Genomic DNA, 19,770 nt, shown 5'->3' with positions numbered 1-19,770 from the left:
TGTCTGCTCCTCAGTTTTCATAACAGCTAATGACCAACACTACCATGTTCCTTTAATTTAATTTAAAATATCTACATTTTATTTATTTGTGTGGAAAAGAGTTATTGATTTGTGCAATGAACTTTTATAAATATAATTCAATTTTATGTGAATAGTGTAAATGAAAATGTAAATTATTTATCTCTATATATACCTAACTTGCAGCAATACCCGGCCTTGCCCGGGCTGAACACAGAGTGTAGTTAGTAATTGTCTTCTTAATTTGAATGTCAAGTGAGAAAATTAATTTATAACTCTTTCAGATACCGACAGACGTTGTTCTGCTAGTTTATAGTTATTTACCTGGTCTGTATGTAATTTAGACTTTATAAAGCAATATAGAAAAAAGCTGAAAAATTAAAGATTTCTAATATTGTAAAGATTCCATTATCTAGCTAATGCTCGGCCTGCATTGCAATGCCTCATTCAGTTTTGTTTTGAAATATGTTTGAAGTAGTTCCACATATACAAATCATCTATGTATCTCTCTATATATATTTATCTCTATCTACATCTATATAATATTATATATATATTAAATATATATATATTATATATATATAAATATATAAATATATATATATATAACTCTATCTCTGTGTCTCTTTTATATTTTAATAAATTGTGTCATGCGTGCACACTTACACAACAAAAACAGACGAAGTGCCGCTATATAAAATGAAATAAACACATTTTTTGACACGATTCGTGCTCCAACTATTGAAAAATAGTTATACTGTCTCAGTAACCATTGCAGCGTTGCAGAACCCTGCCTTTCCAAGATAAATAACTTTCTTATAAACTTCTTTTTGTATAGGTAAATATAAATAAGTCAATGTTTTTAGAGTGGTATATATGTTATGAAACAGTATAATCAAACATTGTGAATATTAATATATGTTATTTGCACGTGCGATGTGTTTTAAGAATGTACCTTGTATTTTAAGAGACGTTTTTAATCATTACTATATTTCATGTAATAATTTACAAATATGTCGCTATACTAGAATTTTGCTTGTTTAGGCCTACTTTGTCAGATTTTTCTCAATAAGTTGAATTTTGTCAAGTAACTTGTATTATAATTGCTGTTTGTAATGTTCATTAATGAGTGGAATGATTCTAGAACACGGGACTGTGTCTGATGTGGTGGTTAGAAAGAGAGGCATGAGAGGCCTGTAAGTGAGAGTGAGCAAGAAACAGTAATCCCCCTCAGATAGATAAAGACGGGAATTCCCCCCCATTGCGTGGGAACTGAGTGATAACTGCTGTCTCACGGTGTGGGAGAGAGAACGAGAATGGGAGTCCCCGATTTTGATGTGAATTTGAAAAGAAACAGATCAAGGGAAGCCCCGAGTTATGTGTATACAGGGTTTTTTCATGTATTGTAATTTGTTCTGTGATTGGCTTGTATCTGTAAGCGTGAATGAAGCATGAGTGTGATTGGTCGGTGAGGTCATGTGACTTATCCTCCCTGCGTGGAGGAGACGTGTCATGAGTTCATCAGTAGTCGTCGGGCGATCGCTGCCAGGCGAGGCCGCGTTTCGGCGGTTCACATTTTTTGCTAGGTGCGGCCGTGTTTGACAACGCACATATTTCGGATATTTCCAGAAAAAGGTTATTGAAAGACTTAATCACCATTATTTCTTTTTATTAATTTTCATCGCCCGAGCTGTGAGCATTCTCGACAGGCAAACATACGAATGAAACGAGTGAATGAAACATTGAAAGTGTTTGGATTCGTCTGTGCATTCTATTTGAAAAAATAAAAACAACAAAATTACAATCGGCGTTGAACATCTGTTTATTTTTGTGAGTAACGAACCGTTATATTTGGCGCCCAACGTGAGGCTTGAATTTGGATAGACCCTGAGATTGAGACGGACATTTCGGCAGTGAAGAAAAAAATATAAACATTCGTAAAACAGTTCGTGAATACGATAACCTGAAATAACGAAAATTTACGACTAACATTGAACAGTATAGAAGAAAACAGCTAAGTGTATCCAGAACTGTCGGTGCAACTAAGCGGCGAATGCGGCAAGAGACAACGGGCTGTTTCGGCGAGTGAAGTGTTCCAGAGAAACGGCGGAAAGCGGTACATCGCGGGACAGAGCGACCCAAGGCACCATGGTACTTCAGGACCTCATTGCCAGACTTCGAGATCGTCACTTCGCGGGACATCGCGGAATGAATCGCCGAAAATAGCAAGTCGAAAAATAGAACTAAATTAATTGTGTGCATTGTTTTTCTTTTGTTTTAAGCATTCAACTAAGATTTGTGGTAAATTTTTTGTAATTTTTATATTTCATTATGACGATTAGTAGCCCAGTTAAGGTTATGGGGGGGTCACACCAAATCATGCAGTTACTATTGTCAATACAACAGCAAATTGAACAAGGACACCAGAAATTAATACAGGAAATGAAACAGGGACAACATGAATTTATACAGGCAATGAAACAAAACTGTCAGGAAATGATGCGGGACATGACACAGGAAATGAAACGGGAATATCGGGAACTTATTCAGGGACAAAATGAAATCAACAACAAAATAGATCAGGCAACACAAAATAGAAGGAAATTCACAAAGATTGCTAAGTTTAGGAGCGAAATATCTACACAGTTGCGACAGGAATTTGGCAGGGAGGAGAACAAATTTGATGACTTTAAAATTAAAATTAATGAACAGATAGCCCCGTGTATGAACAAAGTAGATGAATGCGCAAATAAAGCAAATGTAGGAAAATGTGAAAGGGAAATAATAGTGTCAAAAGAAAATGTTGAAGGTATTGGGCATGATGTACATGAACATGTAAACATTGGGAGTAAATGTGAAAAATTCCTAGATGAGGTAAACAAGGGAAATGTGGACAATGTGGTTGAAAAAATTCGTATATTCAGAGGTAATACACATAGGATCAGGAGTTTGTGTAAACAGATGGAAAAAGTGGAGAATGAAATGAAAGCATTCTCAAATACACTTAAATATCAGTTTGCCGAGGATGTAATCACAGGAACAAGTTCTGCAGATTGCAGGGAAGTGATGAAAATACATTTTTGTCAAAGTCTATGCAATAATGTACCTAAATGTGGGCTGTGGGAACCGAATAGTTTTCAAACTAAAAATTTTGCACTGATCCATGTGGAACCTGGATTGAGAAAAACTGTGCAACATGTTCAGAGGTTTTGTGTGTGGAAGCATGTGTACAGAACTATCGCCGAAATTGTAAGCAGTTTGTTAAGGGCAAAGACAGAAGAAAATCATGATACATGTAAATGGGGAATGCAACATCTGGAAACTGTGTGTGTAGACTTGTTTGGCCCATTGCCTAAATGGAGGGGTGGAGTCAAAACTAGTTGTGTCGTGTTTGATGTTTTTTAAATTTTTTGCCCATTTTTTTTTATGTTTTTCAGTATTTTTTTTATCCTTTGAATTGTGTACCTTTTGATGATTTTTTGTATTTTATAGAGTTTTTGTATTTTTTGATGAATAGTTGTAGTATAATATAGGAATGCACAAATCAGATTTATAACAGCAATTTTTTACAAGATTCTTAAAGAGAAGGAAGATCAATACATCAAAGTTAATGTGAATATTTTCTGTTGTTTTGAAACAATAATAATAATGGTATAAATTCTTTTAGAGTAGACAGTTACTAAATATTATGTAAAGAAATGCTTTACATGGTGAAAATTTCATTACACTTGGGTAATGTTTGGTTTGGTTTGTTTAATGTTGTGTCATGGGAAGATGTTAACTGAAATCTATTATGAGTTATGTTTTTGGGAAAATGATATAATTTTGAAATGGTTAAATATTTTAAATGAAAATGCAACATATTTGTAATGCTAAATATTTGTTTTGGATTAAATGACAGGGTGACAACATCCTATATTAAAGGTATGAAATGTAATGCTAAACGTTAATGAATAACAGTCGTCGAGTTTTGAAGATGCAGAAGCAGTTGTGTATTCATGATGGCCAGAGGTTAGGTGAATTTTGTGTATTGTCCTAAATAATCAGCAGAAGTTTTTTTTTGTGCAAGATGGTTTGTGAGGCAGCTGGGGGGCCAGGAGGTTAATTTTAAAATGTTTCCGGCATGGAGTCCGGTGTTTTTTTTTGCAAGGGTGAGTCGGTGAGTCCCTTCTCCTTGGTTGCTCCCACCCTTCATTAAGGTTAAGTTTATGTGCTGCTGTTGCTGAAAGGGGAGATATGGTTTGAAACCTAAGGAAGGGCGTTAGTTCATGTAATTGGTTTTTGAAGAATAGAAGCATACGACTGTGTCATAATGAAGTGTTTGTCATGCCATGACTGTAGAATTGTCAACTTGTTTTGTGGAAATTTAAGTAAGGTATGTAAAGCTTAAACTTTGACGTGTAATGACAAGTGCAGTGTATATTTGTGTATAGCTTTGTATAATTTTTTGTTTTAAATTTCGTCAAAAGGTTAGCCGAGCTGACTAGCAGCTAAAAGGGTTGTAGTTGGGCGTCCCTTACCTTTCGGCTAGCTCAGGAGCTAGGAATGATGGAGAAGGAAGTTGGAGGGAAAGGAACTCTGTGTATTTTTTATATTATGGTTAATGATACTTAGAAATGTAAGTGAAGAATGACAAATGAAAATGCAGTGTTGATAAGAGAATTAAATTTGTGTGTATTTGGTGTAAATGTTATGTGGTGTAACATTGTAATAAGAAAGTTTGAATATGATAAGTGATGATGTAGTGGGTTATAAAAAAGTTTTTAAAGTTTTACATACTTAATTTAATGTTTTTTAGACTTGTCTTTGTTGCCACACTGGAAAGTTTACTAAGAATTTCTGTGTTGTAGGAAGTTGATGCATCGGTTTAGAAGTTACAGTTCATGGGTTATCAGTGCTGAGCAGACTAGTTATAATTTTGAAATAAGTGTTTTCCAGTGGCTGAAGTTATAGTGGTATTGTGAGAGTCTCAGAATTTTAGAAGTTGTTTTTTTTGATGGAATTTAGGAAAATTTTGTGTCAACAGTTTTGAAGTGATAGTGTTGTCAATTTTTTGTTAGTGCAGATATAAGGAGTGGAGATTTTGGTTGATTTGTGGGTTAAAGTGGTTGTTTCATGGGATTTGAGGAGTTTATCATGAGCAACAGAGAATTACAGTAACAATGGTTTTTAAAGGGTTTTAAAGGAGATAATTTGTTTTGAGGTTATTTGTCGTCGTCGAGGTTTTGAAGTTTTGGTATTTGTCATCGTCGTTAAGGTGGTCATGGAGACGTAATTCCTGAAGTTTTGGTATTTGTCATCGTCGTTAAGGTGGTCATGGAGACGTAATTCCTGAAGTTTTTGTATTTGTCATCGTCGTTAAGGTGGTCATGGAGACGTAATTCCTGAAGTTTTTGTATTGGTCATCGTCATTAAGGTGGTCATGGAGACGTAATTCCTGAAGTTTTTGTATTTGTCATCGTCGTTAAGGTGGTCATGGAGACGTAATTCCTGAAGTTTTTGTATTTGTCATCGTCGTTAAGATGGTCATGGAGACGTAATTCCTGAAGTTTTGGTATTTGTCATCGTCATTAAGGTGGTCATGGAGACGTAATTCCTGAAGTTTTTGTATTTGTCATCGTCGTTAAGGTGGTCATGGAGACGTAATTCCTGAAGTTTTTTAAAATTTGTCATCGTCGTTAAGGTGGTCATGGAGACGTAATTCCTGAAGTTTTTGTATTTGTCATCGTCGTTAAGGTGGTCATGGAGACGTAATTCCTGAAGTTTTTGTATTTGTCATCGTCGTTAAGGTGGTCATGGAGACGTAATTCCTGAAGTTTTTGTATTTGTCATCGTCGTTAAGGTGGTCATGGAGACGTAATTCCTGAAGTTTTTGTATTTGTCATCGTCGTTAAGGTGGTCATGGAGACGTAATTCCTGAAGTTTTTGTATTTGTCATCGTCGTTAAGGTGGTCATGGAGACGTAATTCCTGGAATTTATTGCAGCTGGTGTTGAGGGTTCCACGGCTGTGAAAGTAAGTTGTTCAGAATTTTTTGTTGTTATTGAAGATTCTTCGTTGACCAGGGGGTGTCTGCTTGAAGCTTGTAGAGAAACCAGTTTCAAAGTAACTTGTATTTTGCACTGATGAGAGGGAGATAACCATTTGTGGAGAGTTGTTGACACTTTGTAGTAAGAGATATGTTTTCGAATTTTTGGGTTTTTAACAAAGAATTGATGTTATTGCAGTTTTTAAGTAACAGTTTTTTGAATTTCTATATAAACAAATGTTGTAACGACTGGATACATTTATTTCTCAGGATGTATTATATTTATTTTGTACAGATTAGTTTTTCACTTTTGTAACTTTTCAATTAAATATAGTGTAAATTTAATTGAATAGTTGGGGGGGGTTATGTAGCGTTGCAGAACCCTGCCCTCCAAGATAAATAACTTTCTTTTAAACTTCTTTTTGTATAGGTAAATATAAATAAGTCAATGTTTTTAGAGTGGTATATATGTTATGAAACAGTATAATCAAACATTGTGAATATTAATATATGTTATTTGCACGTGTGATGTGTTTTAAGAATGTACCTTATATTTTAAGAGACTTTTTAATCATTACTATATTTTATGCAATAATTTACAAATAAGTCGCTGTACTAGAATTTTGCTTGTTTAGGCCTCCTTTGTCAGATTTTTTTCAATAAGTTGAATTTTGTCAAGTAACTTGTATTATAATTGCTGTTTGTAATGTTCATTAACGTGTGGAATGATTCTAGAACACGGGACTGTGTCTGGTGTGATGGTTAGAAAAAGAGGCATGAGAGGCCTGTAAGTGTAAATGAGAAAGAAACAGTGCTTCCCCGCCAACCGAGATAAAGACGGGAATTCCCCCCCTGAGTGGGAACTGAGTGATAACTGCTGTCTCACGGTGTGGGAGAGAGAACGAGAATGGGAGTCCCCGATTTTGATGTGAAATTGAAAAGAGACAGATCAAGGGAAGCCCCGAGTTATGTGTATACAGGGTTTTTTCATGTATTGTAATTTGTTCTGTGATTGGCTTGTATCTGTAAGCGTGAATGAAGCGTGAGTGTGATTGGTCGGTGAGGTCATGTGACGTCTACTCCCTGCGTGGAGGAGACGTGTCATGAGTTCATCAGTAGTCGTCGGGCGATCGCTGCCAGGCGAGGCCGCGTTTCGGCGGTTCGCGGTTTTTTGCTAGGTGCGGCCGTGTTTGAGACCGCACATATTTCGGATATTTCCAGAAAAAGGTTATTGAAAGACTTAATCGCCGTTATTTCTTTTTATTAATTTTCATCGCCCGAGCTGTGAGCATTCTCGACAGGCGAACGTAAGAATGAAACGAGTGAATGAAACATTGAAAGTGTTCGGATTCTTTTGTGCATTCTATTTGAAAAAATAAAAACAACAAAATTACAATCGGTGTTGAACATCTGTTTATTTTTGTAAGTAACGAACCGTTATACCTTCATGGGCATGCGCATAACAAATCACCAAAATTTCATCGCAATCGGATGAATGGTATAGGAACGCATACGGCACAAACAAACGAAAATTAAAGACATGACAAACGCATCAAACGATGGTGCGTTTAAAATTCAAGGCAACTCTATCTATTGACGAAGTGAAGAACAAGACTGCTATTAGCGCCTTTATTTTGCTAGCCGCTGCGAGCTCCACTAAGCGACTGGTCTCACCAAGGAGAAAAATATTAATTTGCCAGACCTTACCATGTGTATGATCGTGTGTCAGACAGACATAGAGAAATGACACTCACTCACTATTTGTATGTCTATGACCTATGATTCTTTCTGTTATAAAATGAAATTATCACTTATTCACTTCCTTAGGGATGGAATTTCATATTAATATGGGGTCTATGTGTTAATCCAGGTTATAAGCTAGCTGTAGGCCAAATTTCATTCAAAAAGCATTCAGTAGTTTTTAAGTGAAAGAGTTAACAAACATCCATCCATACTTACAATCGTTCGCGTTTATAATATTAGTAGGAAGTAGGATAAGCAAGAAGTTTCACTTCTACCTTGCGTGGACTCCATGCACTCACATTATTTTTGGACTTATTATTATTTAAGGACTATTTATGTAAATTTTGACACCATACGTCTCTTGCATTTGTTGTTCAGCCGCAATTATTTTTAAGTGTCATATAATTGTTGTAAAAAGTTGTGCAAAAGATATCACTTAAAAACAATTCTGTAACATTTTACACCCATTATAAAAAACTAAGTAAATATCTCTTGAAAATATTTGTGTGATAAAAACAAATGCAAGAGAGGTATCGTGTTAAATTTAAATATAGCCCTTTACTATGAAAAAAATTAAAATGAAGAAAATTAACATGGCAAGTGCGATCCCCAACCTAATTATTTTCACAGTCCCTTGAAATGAAGTACGTAATAGAATGTAAATGAGTTTATTTATTTATTTATACTTATTTACATTTAATTCCTCAAACAGTATTATGAAAACTAAAAACATAAAAAACACTAATTAATGAAATATAAATCTATATGCAGACTTCCACCTGCTGCAAAAACAACATGGATAAAGAATGAATGTTTATTTTATTTTTCAGGTTATCACATCACATGGTCACGCAGAGAGACTTAAGACTACATCTCACAAACCATGTTGATTATTAGGTACATTTCAAAGAAATACTACCTATTATAGCCGTTACCATGGTGAAACTTTCAGAAAATTTTTATATAGTTTTTCATTTCATGGTCCATAGAACCCAAAACCATCATCAACTTAAAATTTTATATATATGTATCAGAATTTTATAGAATTGATAAATGTCACAATTTTTCACAAATCACTTCCAAACTGATATATAAAATCTAGTAGTGGAAAATCTCGGTCGAGTTCATTTATGGGAAATATCCGACCAAAGGGGTAGAAATGGGGAAGGTTTTTTGAAAAACAAAAATTCACTGTAACTCCCATACCATGTAAAATATCACATCTGTTTGAACATATTATAACTCGTAGGAGTATGTAATATCAAAATCTTTAGTCTTAATAAGATTTTGATACGACGAACCATAACTGCAATGGGTTGAAAAAACAAGGGTTGGAGGACAAAAAAAATCATACCTCCCTTTGTAGACATAACATTGAATTTGTACAGATTATGTATTAATCTTATAGTTTTTATGTAAAACTTTTGTCTGAAAAATGTTTTGATGAGACAAACCACTGTTGCAGGGGGTTGAAAAAAAAAAAGGGGGAGAATTTAAAAAAATTCATAATTTACGTACCATGTACACTGTTAAATCTGTTCTGTTTTATTGTAAAACCTTAAATTATTTTCTACATTTTTCATCTGAAATAATTTTTTATATGACCAACCATTACTGCATGCGGTAGAATAAACAAGGGTTGGAGAACAATAAAAAAAAATCATAACTCCCTTTGTAGGAACAGCATCGAATAAATTCAGATATTTTCTAAATCTTATAATTTTTACCCAAAACTTTTGTCTGAAACAATTTTTGATAATACATACCATTACTGCAAGGGGTAAATAACAAGGGTAGGAAGACAAAATGTCATTACTTTTTTAAATAGATTTACTATCTAATCCATTATAATTTATTGCAAAACACCTAAACTTTATCTAAAACATTTGGCTAAAATAATTTTTAATAAAACGAACTATTACCAAAAAAAAACTTGAAATTTAAAAAAAAAATTAAACTTTCTTAGTATCAAATTTGTAGTAATTTATTAATAACCATCTTAATGTGACCTCAAACCTTCGTCCAAAATAAATTTATATTATATATTAATGCAAGTGATGAAATCCAATTTTTGCAGGTTAAAAATAATTGCATAACTGCCTTAGTAGGCATACTATAAAATTCGTTAAGACATTCAATGCTGAATGCATTAAGTTAAAAACATTCTAATTACTTTCGCTTCATGGAAAGTGAGAAAATGTTAAGTCAATCTTTTTTGAATATTGGCAATTGGCAAACATGGAGAATGTTATGTAGGCTACATTCAGTTCTTTAAATGTTCCAGGATTTTATAGAAGTTTCCAAAAAAATTCCAGAAGAAATAGGTACTTCAAAATTTACCTACACCTGTAGGCTGTGCTGAAAGGAATTTTTTTTTCTCGAAATTACTATCATTTAAGAGCTATTTCTGAAATTTTTACACAATAACTGCTGTGCATTTGCTGTTTTGTCACTAATATTTTCAACAGATGTTCACTAAGTGTAATAAATAGGTGTAAAAATAGTCTATTACACAAAGTGAACATCTGTTGAAAATATCTGTGACAGAACCACAGCCCCTGGGGTCTGACAGGGGGCACCGGCGCGCTCGCAGGAGCCGACCCGAGGGAGAACACGCCAGTCAGGGCGAGGTGGGACCACAGGCACAGCCACCCTGGCTCTCAGTGCAGTGGCACTATTGTTACCAGCGAGTACAGCTTTATGATTGTGAGCAGTTGCATAGTAAGTTGTGATATTGAGATGTTAAAAAAATTATTGTTGGTAATGGAAAATGGTTACAAAGCATAATCTTTTATTCAAGATGAAAATTTGTACAATATTCTAAATATCCAAAACTTACCAATTCCTCAATTAAAATTCCTGTAGCACAATCATAATAATGATATTAAATTCAAATTTTAATAATTTCTAACTAGTTTACTGAGAAAAAAATTGTGAATACTTACAACTTTGCCCATCTCCTTTGAATGGTGCATGTGATAAAAGAAAACAACAATATCATTAAAAATAATTTTGTAGAAAAATTACTTATTTTGGTAAACATTAAAACTCATTCGAGGAAACCCCCATAAACTTGTACCAATGAAAGTATTGGCTATGGAGGCTGTAAAGCTAAGAGTTGATACAATGCTACAGTAGAACTATTTTAATTATAACTTGGAAAAAATATATACAATGTGTGCAATAGCTTCGTCACGTGAAATACAGTATATTTCCTTTGTTTGAAACAAGAATTTAGGAATGTAAGAAAATGTAGAAATATTGATTTACAGAAATAACCAAATTTTCTGTTTTTGGAATTAAATTTAAATGGTGTGTAGCAATAATGAAATTGTAGGTCACTGAAAAAGCTGTGCTGTAAAAGGTGAGTTGGCATTCTTACGAACTACGTGCCTTGACTATGTAATACCATGCCTAAGCAACATCAAGAGAAGAGTAGTGGATGTGTCACTACTGGCTTAAATGTTGGAGGACAGCCTTCTTCAAAAGTTTTGTGTGGTTAATTTTGTACTTTCTACTCTAGTACATTTATATTTTAAATCAAGAAGATTTATTTTTATGTATTTGGATAATTGTACTTTATTTGTACCTAATATGATTTGACAAAACTTTGGGTAGAATGACTAAATGCCTAAGTTAGTAAATTTTCTTGGGATCATGCTCATCATGAACTTACTTTGCATGAATTGCTAAAGACACTGCATGAGGATTTGAAATTGTAAATAAGTTCTGATCTTTGGTCACTAATGTGCAAGAGCCATTTCTTCTGATTTTTTATTAAATATGTTTTAACTATACCTAAAGAGTTTGTTTAGATAGTTTGTGTTTCATGTACCTATCCTATTAACTTTGACAAGGGGTCGGAGTGTATGCTCAAGTATTAGTGAAAGGGATGTTTCTGATGGAAGCCAGGGTATGATTAAGGGTGTTCCAGTGGTCCAAAAAACGTCCCCAATTCCGAATGACTTCAAACTGATACATCACTCAAAATAGCATAAAAACTGATCACTAAACACCCTAAGAGCACTGTATAAGACTCTGGGTCTCGCCGCTGAGTGCTCAGTCGCCTGAGGGCCTTCGAAGGGGGCGGTTGTGTCGCTCGGCTCCTGAACAGCGGGAGCCGGGAGGTCGACGCGCGTAAGAATGTCGCCCCTGTCGCTCCAAGCGGGGGTTTAGCTAACTGTTTGTAGGCTGGCAGCAGATAGGATGGAGGGGGCGGAAGAAACAGCTGGGATATCAGAACCAGAACTCACTCCTCGCCGGGTCGTATTCGCCTGGTGTCCGCCAGGCTTTTTGTGCCAGCACGGAGCGTAGCTTTGAGTGTTCATGCTAAGCAACGGCGTACTTTCACAGCGAATAATATGGCTGCCATTTAATATCATTTCTCGATTATCTTTCTTGTTGCTTCATACACATGCCGATACTTATGTATATCTATCACATGTACTCAGCCATACGCATAAAAATAACTTATATAGGTGTAAACTCTCTTAGCTTATTGTCTGTATTCAACGTTGAAGTACATCAATGTGTTTCTAGATTGAACAATGATTGCGGAAACAAATTTTATAGTTCTCAAATATTTTGGTATAAAGTATTGCATTGTATAACTCAAAGACACTATGCATATGCAGTGCATATTTCTTTTAAGACTGGCGTATTTATCTAAAAAGACATGGTAGATCAAACCGTTCCATTACATAAGAAGAAATAAAATTGATCTAACACCAAAATTACTCAGATCACCATTATGTTATTTCTGCATCAAATTATTAACACTTTCTTGATTTATCTCAACAGAAAACTCTTAGCACTGTCCACATTACACACATCACGAAACCTGCAAGCATAAAGTAGCTATGATTTGATTCAGATTTTGTTGACAAATATTTATACAATGGAAATATTTTTACTGTTGTCCCTTATGTTCTGAAACAAAGCAGAAGACGTAACCGAATTCCGGCGATGAGCAGAACCTGCGTTGGTTTGAGACTAAGTGAGCGGTGTGACGCTAATACTTAACTTTAAAATTTGTATGGCCTATATGCATTAATTTTTAATACAAATATATTTACATCCCCTTGTGCGACTCACTGAACTGACCTATAAAAATTCTAACCCACTTCCAGAAACGCTAGAAACTCGAAATTTTCACACGAGGTAGATCTCGTCCCTTGACCGGCGGAAAAATTCCAAAAAGTTGAATTTTTTCTTATTTTTGACGTCGCAAAAAAAATCGTCTAAATTCCCCACCTAGCCAAGCCATCGTCCATTGTTATAGCAGCATCGTGATGGCAATCGGCCATTGTACCATTGTTGTAGAAGACTCATCATGGAAAAACACACAAACTCGTGCATTTTCCCACTTAATAATCAGCTACAAGCCCCATGTCTATAAATTATATATATTTATGTGATAAGTTGATAAAGTATATAATGCTGATCGTCTAGGGTTTAGGTATGCTGTTTAAAAACAATCATGTTATATTATGGAAAATATTGGTAAATATTTATCTTGAAATTTCCGTAAATAGGCTATACTGACAAATTATTATAACAATTAGCTAAATTTCTGTAAATTACGATTTTTCTGTTGAAGTATGTATGTATATGTATGTATGTAGACTATGTGTATAGCCTACACACACACGTTCTTGAAACTATGGAAATCGTCTGACGTCTCCTCTCACTAAAGTAATCAACAAAATCGATATAATATATATATTATTTATAGAAAATTAAAACTAGAAAAATATATAGGTATTCCCCGAAATTTATGCAGGCTGATTCATGTAAACGATTTTGGCACGATTTTTAATGAGTTTTTCTGTTTTTAGCAATTTAATATTAATTTATTTTCTAAACTGTAAGTACTTTGTCAAATTATATGATATACCTAATTGTATAACACCAATTTTTTTTTTAACTAATAACGATTCAGACCAAGCAGTGTTACAGTCGTATAGATAAATATTAGAACTACAGTAAGTCCTCTATTTACGTCGTACCGATTTACGTCGTTTCGGATTAACGTCGCTAATGTTTGAGTACTCATGTTTCAATTTAAGTTGTCGCCGATTCACAATAACGTCGTTTACAATGACCGTAAATCTTTATTTTAACCAAAACACAGTATATAATTCGTTTATAATTCTTTGTTTCCTTCGGTAGTTAATTTATGCTATGTAGCGTAAGCTACACGTTCACCGCCTTATCTTATCATACATCATGAGGGACGCTTCCTGCTCTCCGCGCTGTGATACAATACTAGTATAGTACCAGCCCGCCCGCTCGGCCACCCACGTATCTCGCACGTAGAAGTGTTATGTACTTCCCGCAACGACACAGCATTTTCTCCTACCCCTTTTCGTCCAACTCCTTGGCACTTCAGTAGAGGTGTAAAAGTAACTAAAAAAAGTGTACCCGTATGTATTCGTTACTATAACAATTAGTACTCGTTACTTCTGATACCGCATAACATGCTATGTTATGTAACAGCAACGAATCGAGTCGTATTTCGTACGCGTACAGTATGACGTCGCGTAAATAATAATAAATCGAATATAAACAATTAAAAGTATTTGATAATTAACAGCTTTTGTTAACCAAGAAACAATAAAATCTCATTAGAGCAGCTTTATTATAATATCTCTTTTAAGATAAAAACAAAAACGTGAAAATACGCGATAATAAAAAACAAAAACATACAGATTTATAATTTGTAAAAAATACTTTCTTACGTTGTTTCTGTTCCAATCTCAAACTTTGTCTACACACACAATACCTTTAATAAACAGTAAAAAACTTGGACAACGAATTTCCAAATTATACTTTTCTTAATAAACAAACATCGTTCTTTGTAACGAATAAGCGCGCGCATGCGTAAAACATACGAAAAATGCGAGTAACAAAATGCATTCATGTGTAACATTTCGTTACTCGTTACTAGATGCCGCACCCGTTACTCAGTAACGAATACATACGGTTTGCTACAGCTCTACACTTCAGTCGCTATGATATCATTGAGTTGGCCGGAGTTTTAAACGAGCCGTTGTTAACTTTATCGTGATTAAATGCGTTTGTAATAGGCCTACAGTATCAGCTCACTGCAATTTATGATTTTTTCTTCATAAGATGTCTTCCAAACGACTATATATCTGTTTTTATATTTCAATTAATAAAGGTTAAATAACCATTCTATAAAGCTGAGAAGTACTAGTTGGACTTGTTTCCCACGCTGTCGGTTGTAATTTGCTGATAAAATTGCCCGTTGTCACGTCTGTATGCCAGCGCTTCCAGCCGACCTTGGGCCGTGGCCGGCCGGTGGCATGAAACATGGCTCATTTTGCGTCATTTCTATTTACGTTGCGGTTTTCAGGAACGTAACCCCGACGTAAACCGAGGACTTACTGTACTTCAGTAGAACTATTCTTAAATTCAAGTGTATTTTAAATCGTAATGATTATTACCAATTTACTCGGAAAGTTGCTCTTTTGACTATAATTCAGATAAAGAACTAAGTATTATTTATTTTTAAAATGACATTTCAAGAATCACTGAGAGCTTAATCCAAGATAGGAGAACTAATGGTTAAGTATTCAAGGACGAGAGCCAATAAAAGAATTCTCAAAATAAATCATAAGACCGTTAACGTTCATCAAAAAATTAAACACACAAAAATTTATTCCAATTGAATAGACAAAAAAAAAAACGAAAAATATAATCTATATCAAATATTAATCATAAAACAAAATACTCTTATCATCAGTGTATAAATTAATAACAAATATAATGAACACATCTTAGTGTTTTGTCTTGTTTGCTGTCTGGTAGTATTCCTCAAAAATAACATATAAAATACAAAATCCTGGAAATACCATCAACAAAGTACAATGGCCACTGGCAATGAAACCTGAAATAATTAGATCACAGAAAAACATCAAACAATATTTGCAAAACAGAGAACGCAATTTTTAAATATGTGAAAAAATTATTTCAGTTATTTTTTTAGCATAAACAATTAAAATGATTAGTATATTAATTTTAATATTAAATTGAGAAAGATAGCGCAACTCCTCCAATCACAGAGGGAGAAAAGGGAGAGACAAAACACTTTTCATACACAAATACATTGGTTGTTACAAAATATGGATGAAATTACTGTCTCCTCGTGAGTCATTCCCCTGAGTTCACTGGTTCAACTGCCCATCACAACAATACATGCAGTAGGCCCCAGAATGTCTTGGCGCCGGCTAGTCGCATGCACACCTGCCTATCGTCTATTCTTTCACTCGCACATGCACCAACATTGCAGAAACGACACATAGCTTTTATAACATCACAAATATAACACAAATCCATAAAAAAAATTCATTTAAATGACATGAAGCAAAATATTTATCCATAAACATTCTCCTAACCAAATACGAAAAAATTAGTAAATAGTGTAAATACACACTGTAAGTAAAAATGTAAAGCAAATATTAATTAACATGACCTTGATTGACATAATCAGCAAATTTTCTGTATAACATAAAACATATTAGTATACCTTAAATAACTAAAAGACCTGCTAGGTTTTGCAATGTTACATTTCGTCAATAAAACAAGACTCATACTTCATTCATATTTTTATTTAATAAAAACTTATTTAGTCATAGTTATTGAAACCTTTAACTATACTAAAAACCCACACCTACATTTACTTAAATCATACGTGCAGTTAATTAAGAATAAAAGAAATACTATAAACTTTGAATACATTTCAATCTCCCGATCAACTCAATACCTAAAATAACTCCAAACACAAAAAATACAATCATAAATAACCTTCCTTATAAAATTAAAAATTAAGAAATTATAATGTATACTTAAAATTAAAGAAAGCAATTTTTGAAAGCAAAATGAATGAATAATCTTTAACCTCTGAAGAATCACACGAAAGCAGATACAGTCCACCATTACATGACGCCGTTTGCAAGGTCACAAAGCTAATTGTTCATGACATTTTCTTGCTAGAATTTTAAAGGTAGATAAAAGTTAATTTCTGCCGAAACGTTCTAACCCGGAGACAAGGTCCCGAGATCACTTCATGAGGGCGGTACCAAAGGAATAGGACACAAGGGTCCAAGTAGTGGCGACTGAAAGAGAAATTGTGTACAGCCCCACTGTGGGCTAGATGTAGGTGATTATATATTTATGAAAATAAAAATTAATGAGTACAGAGTGTGGGAATGCAAATATACATTTAAAACTACAGATTGTCTAAGGATATACCAATAGACAGAACTAAATACACGCAATGAAAATATGTGAATATTAAGTTCTAATTACATATTAACTAAGTGTAAAATTAAACTTAATTATGGGCACACAATTAATAGTATGTGAATATATGCTCAAGCCGGCAAATGTTTAGGCCTACATACATAGTAGAAGTAAACAACAAACCAGGATGTGAATAATATACAGACAAGCACACGGTATTTGTAGATTCAAGTATACATTTGGCATGAATGTACATTCAGTATTATTGTAGACATCTAAATAAATGTGCATAAGATGGGAACCATTACTCTACACATAAACTATTTCATCCAATATATTGGACTGTCACATCTATTTGGGCTTGTTTCCTCTCATTGTATCCGTTTATCCCGCCACAAACATGAAGGGTAAAATAAATTTCTTTCAAATGTTAAACATTCGCAATGGCAAAACTTTAATGGCCAGCTCTCATACTGTTGTATAGCATTGGATATGATAAAATGGCCTTTTTATGAAAATTATCATTAACAAAATCACACATAATTATCAAGGGGACAGATACTCTGTTAGCCATTTCTGGAATACAAATTAAATACTTACTTAAATTACATTTTCTTTGGGCGGGGGCTCAAAGTCTTTCAGTGAAAAAATATTTTTCTGTTATAACAACGAAGTCACAGAAATTTATTCCTGTTATATTCAGTTGACCTTGAATTTGGTATAAGTACCAGAGGTTTCTTTTCAGCTGAAGAAATCCATCTTTCACTTCTAGACAGAACGAGTTTTTTTTCTTGACTGACATCACGCAAAAGTCTGTCCTTCACAAACAATAAGCACTTGACCTCGACTAAACCATCTCGAGAAACAAGGCCATCAGGGGATGCAGCAAGGCAGAGTTCATCCCCCAGGAGGTAACCTCAGTGCCTATTTCAGCACTGTATCTTTCCAAGGCCACAGACTCACTAACCCTGCCAAATAAAATCTCGATCAAATTTGTTAATAGGAAAATCGTATCAAGGTGTTAGAATTAATTGCACATCCTTAGAGTAGTACTTTTGTCTGCAATGTTTATTTTACAACCACCATTAGCTCAATATGTGGAACAAATAGAGTTTGAAAAACAAAAATATTCATAACTATATCAAAACCATTAAATGTACTGAAAACTTTAATATTATCAAAAAAGTATGTATGAAAATTTTTTGTTATGTTCGAGCCTCGATGCAAAACATGATACAAATGATTAAAATTGTCATTATTTTGTTTTCATGAACATATATAAAATTATCTATTTTCCTTGCGCAATATCTGAGAATTATCTCAATACTTACCACAGTTGATTTAGTACGCGCCATTACAAAGTGACGTGTCAATGTTAAGTTTATGTTTACCATATAAAGCTCGGAGGTGGTTTAGACCTCGGCATGGCGCACGGAAGAATATATTCAACGACTAACAAATGCACTTCACGAAAGAAAACACAAAATGCGCGCGAAAGTAGTGTTTGACAAACGCGCGGTAGCGTGGCGCGGCTGGTGAGAGCTCCCGGACGTAGTTCCAAGCAATGACACCTCCAGCGCCAGCGGACGGACACGCGGAGAAGAGGGTCGCGCAGGAACGAAACACGAAGTCGGTTACTCGCGTGAGAGCGACACACGTCTCCATGTATTCACACACCACAGCTGTATTTTTCATCGTATATATACAAATCATGTATCAGCGTAAAGTGAACAGACATGGCTATATCCTCTGGTAATATGATTCCATAATACCACTATTATAATTTCATTTTCTGAGTAAACTGCAACCATATTTTTTTCTGTTCAAATGACCATAATTCTTAATAGAATAGAAAAAATAATCTTCTGGCTCTGACCAAATTAAAATTTCAGAGGATAATATAGAAAACATTTACAATAATTATATCTTCAAACATTACTAAAAAGAAATATAAGTACATCGATATTTATGAATGTATTTAGGACATTAAAATTTAAATTAAAAAGTTTAATAAAAGTAGTTTTGGTTTCGAAATGTTACTAAACATGCACTTAACACATACTTGTTACATATATATGACTAATATCTAACATAACATTGCCTTTAATGACATGTCCGACTCCCTTGAACACCCTTAAGGGCATATGGACCTGGAGAAACTAAGCAAAATTTATTAAAGCTTATTTAAAAAAAAATTAGCTTTTATTTACATCTATGTTTTACAAGAGTAAACTGTTAGATATAGGTAATCACTTCTTCAACACGCTATTAAACTATCCCAGACAATTACTAGTACCCTAATGAAAATATGTAACTAACTACAAAATGTACTTAAACGAATATATTATACCGAAACGAAAGTAATTGTAAACATTTACAAACTTTACATCTCTAATATTTATATACAAAGCAAAATACATTTTGAACCTCAACGTCATAATGTTTAGGTAACTTAACTGCAAATAGCAAAAAAAAAAAAAAAAGTCATCTCTTTATAAAAATGTCCAATTCTCCAAATTGGTATCCTATGTTATGATTACAATTGTACTTCAAATTTATAGTAATTAAAAAGAGACCTCATATTCTTTGTTCACTATTTCTTTATTACGATTACACTGGATATAAGATACTATCATAAAATACACACACTTCCTTGTTGGCTACCATCTTTATCACTCCTCTTTCTTGCCAACCTTAACTACACAACTTCCTCCT

General features: G+C 34.0%; 2 protein-coding genes across 3 annotated transcripts in view; one reads left to right on the top strand and one right to left on the bottom strand.

The window, feature by feature from the left end:
- Positions 1–19,770, bottom strand: part of LOC134531211 (dynein axonemal heavy chain 2) — an 864,487-nt gene that overhangs the window by 611,731 nt on the left and 232,986 nt on the right. The window lies entirely within an intron of this gene.
- LOC134531212 (uncharacterized) lies at positions 1,025–7,441 on the top strand. Its single transcript, XM_063366872.1, has 2 exons — positions 1,025–5,646; positions 5,702–7,441. The coding sequence occupies exon 1, from the start codon at positions 2,350–2,352 to the stop codon at positions 3,421–3,423; it is 1,074 nt and encodes a 357-aa protein (XP_063222942.1). The 5' UTR covers positions 1,025–2,349; the 3' UTR covers positions 3,424–5,646; positions 5,702–7,441.

This window comes from Bacillus rossius, chromosome 3, assembly GCF_032445375.1.
Source record: "Bacillus rossius redtenbacheri isolate Brsri chromosome 3, Brsri_v3, whole genome shotgun sequence".
In the NCBI taxonomy this organism is placed as follows: Eukaryota; Metazoa; Arthropoda; class Insecta; order Phasmatodea; family Bacillidae; genus Bacillus; species Bacillus rossius.
The sequence above is the reverse complement of the archived record's forward strand: the minus strand, read 5'-3'. Positions and strand labels throughout refer to the sequence as shown.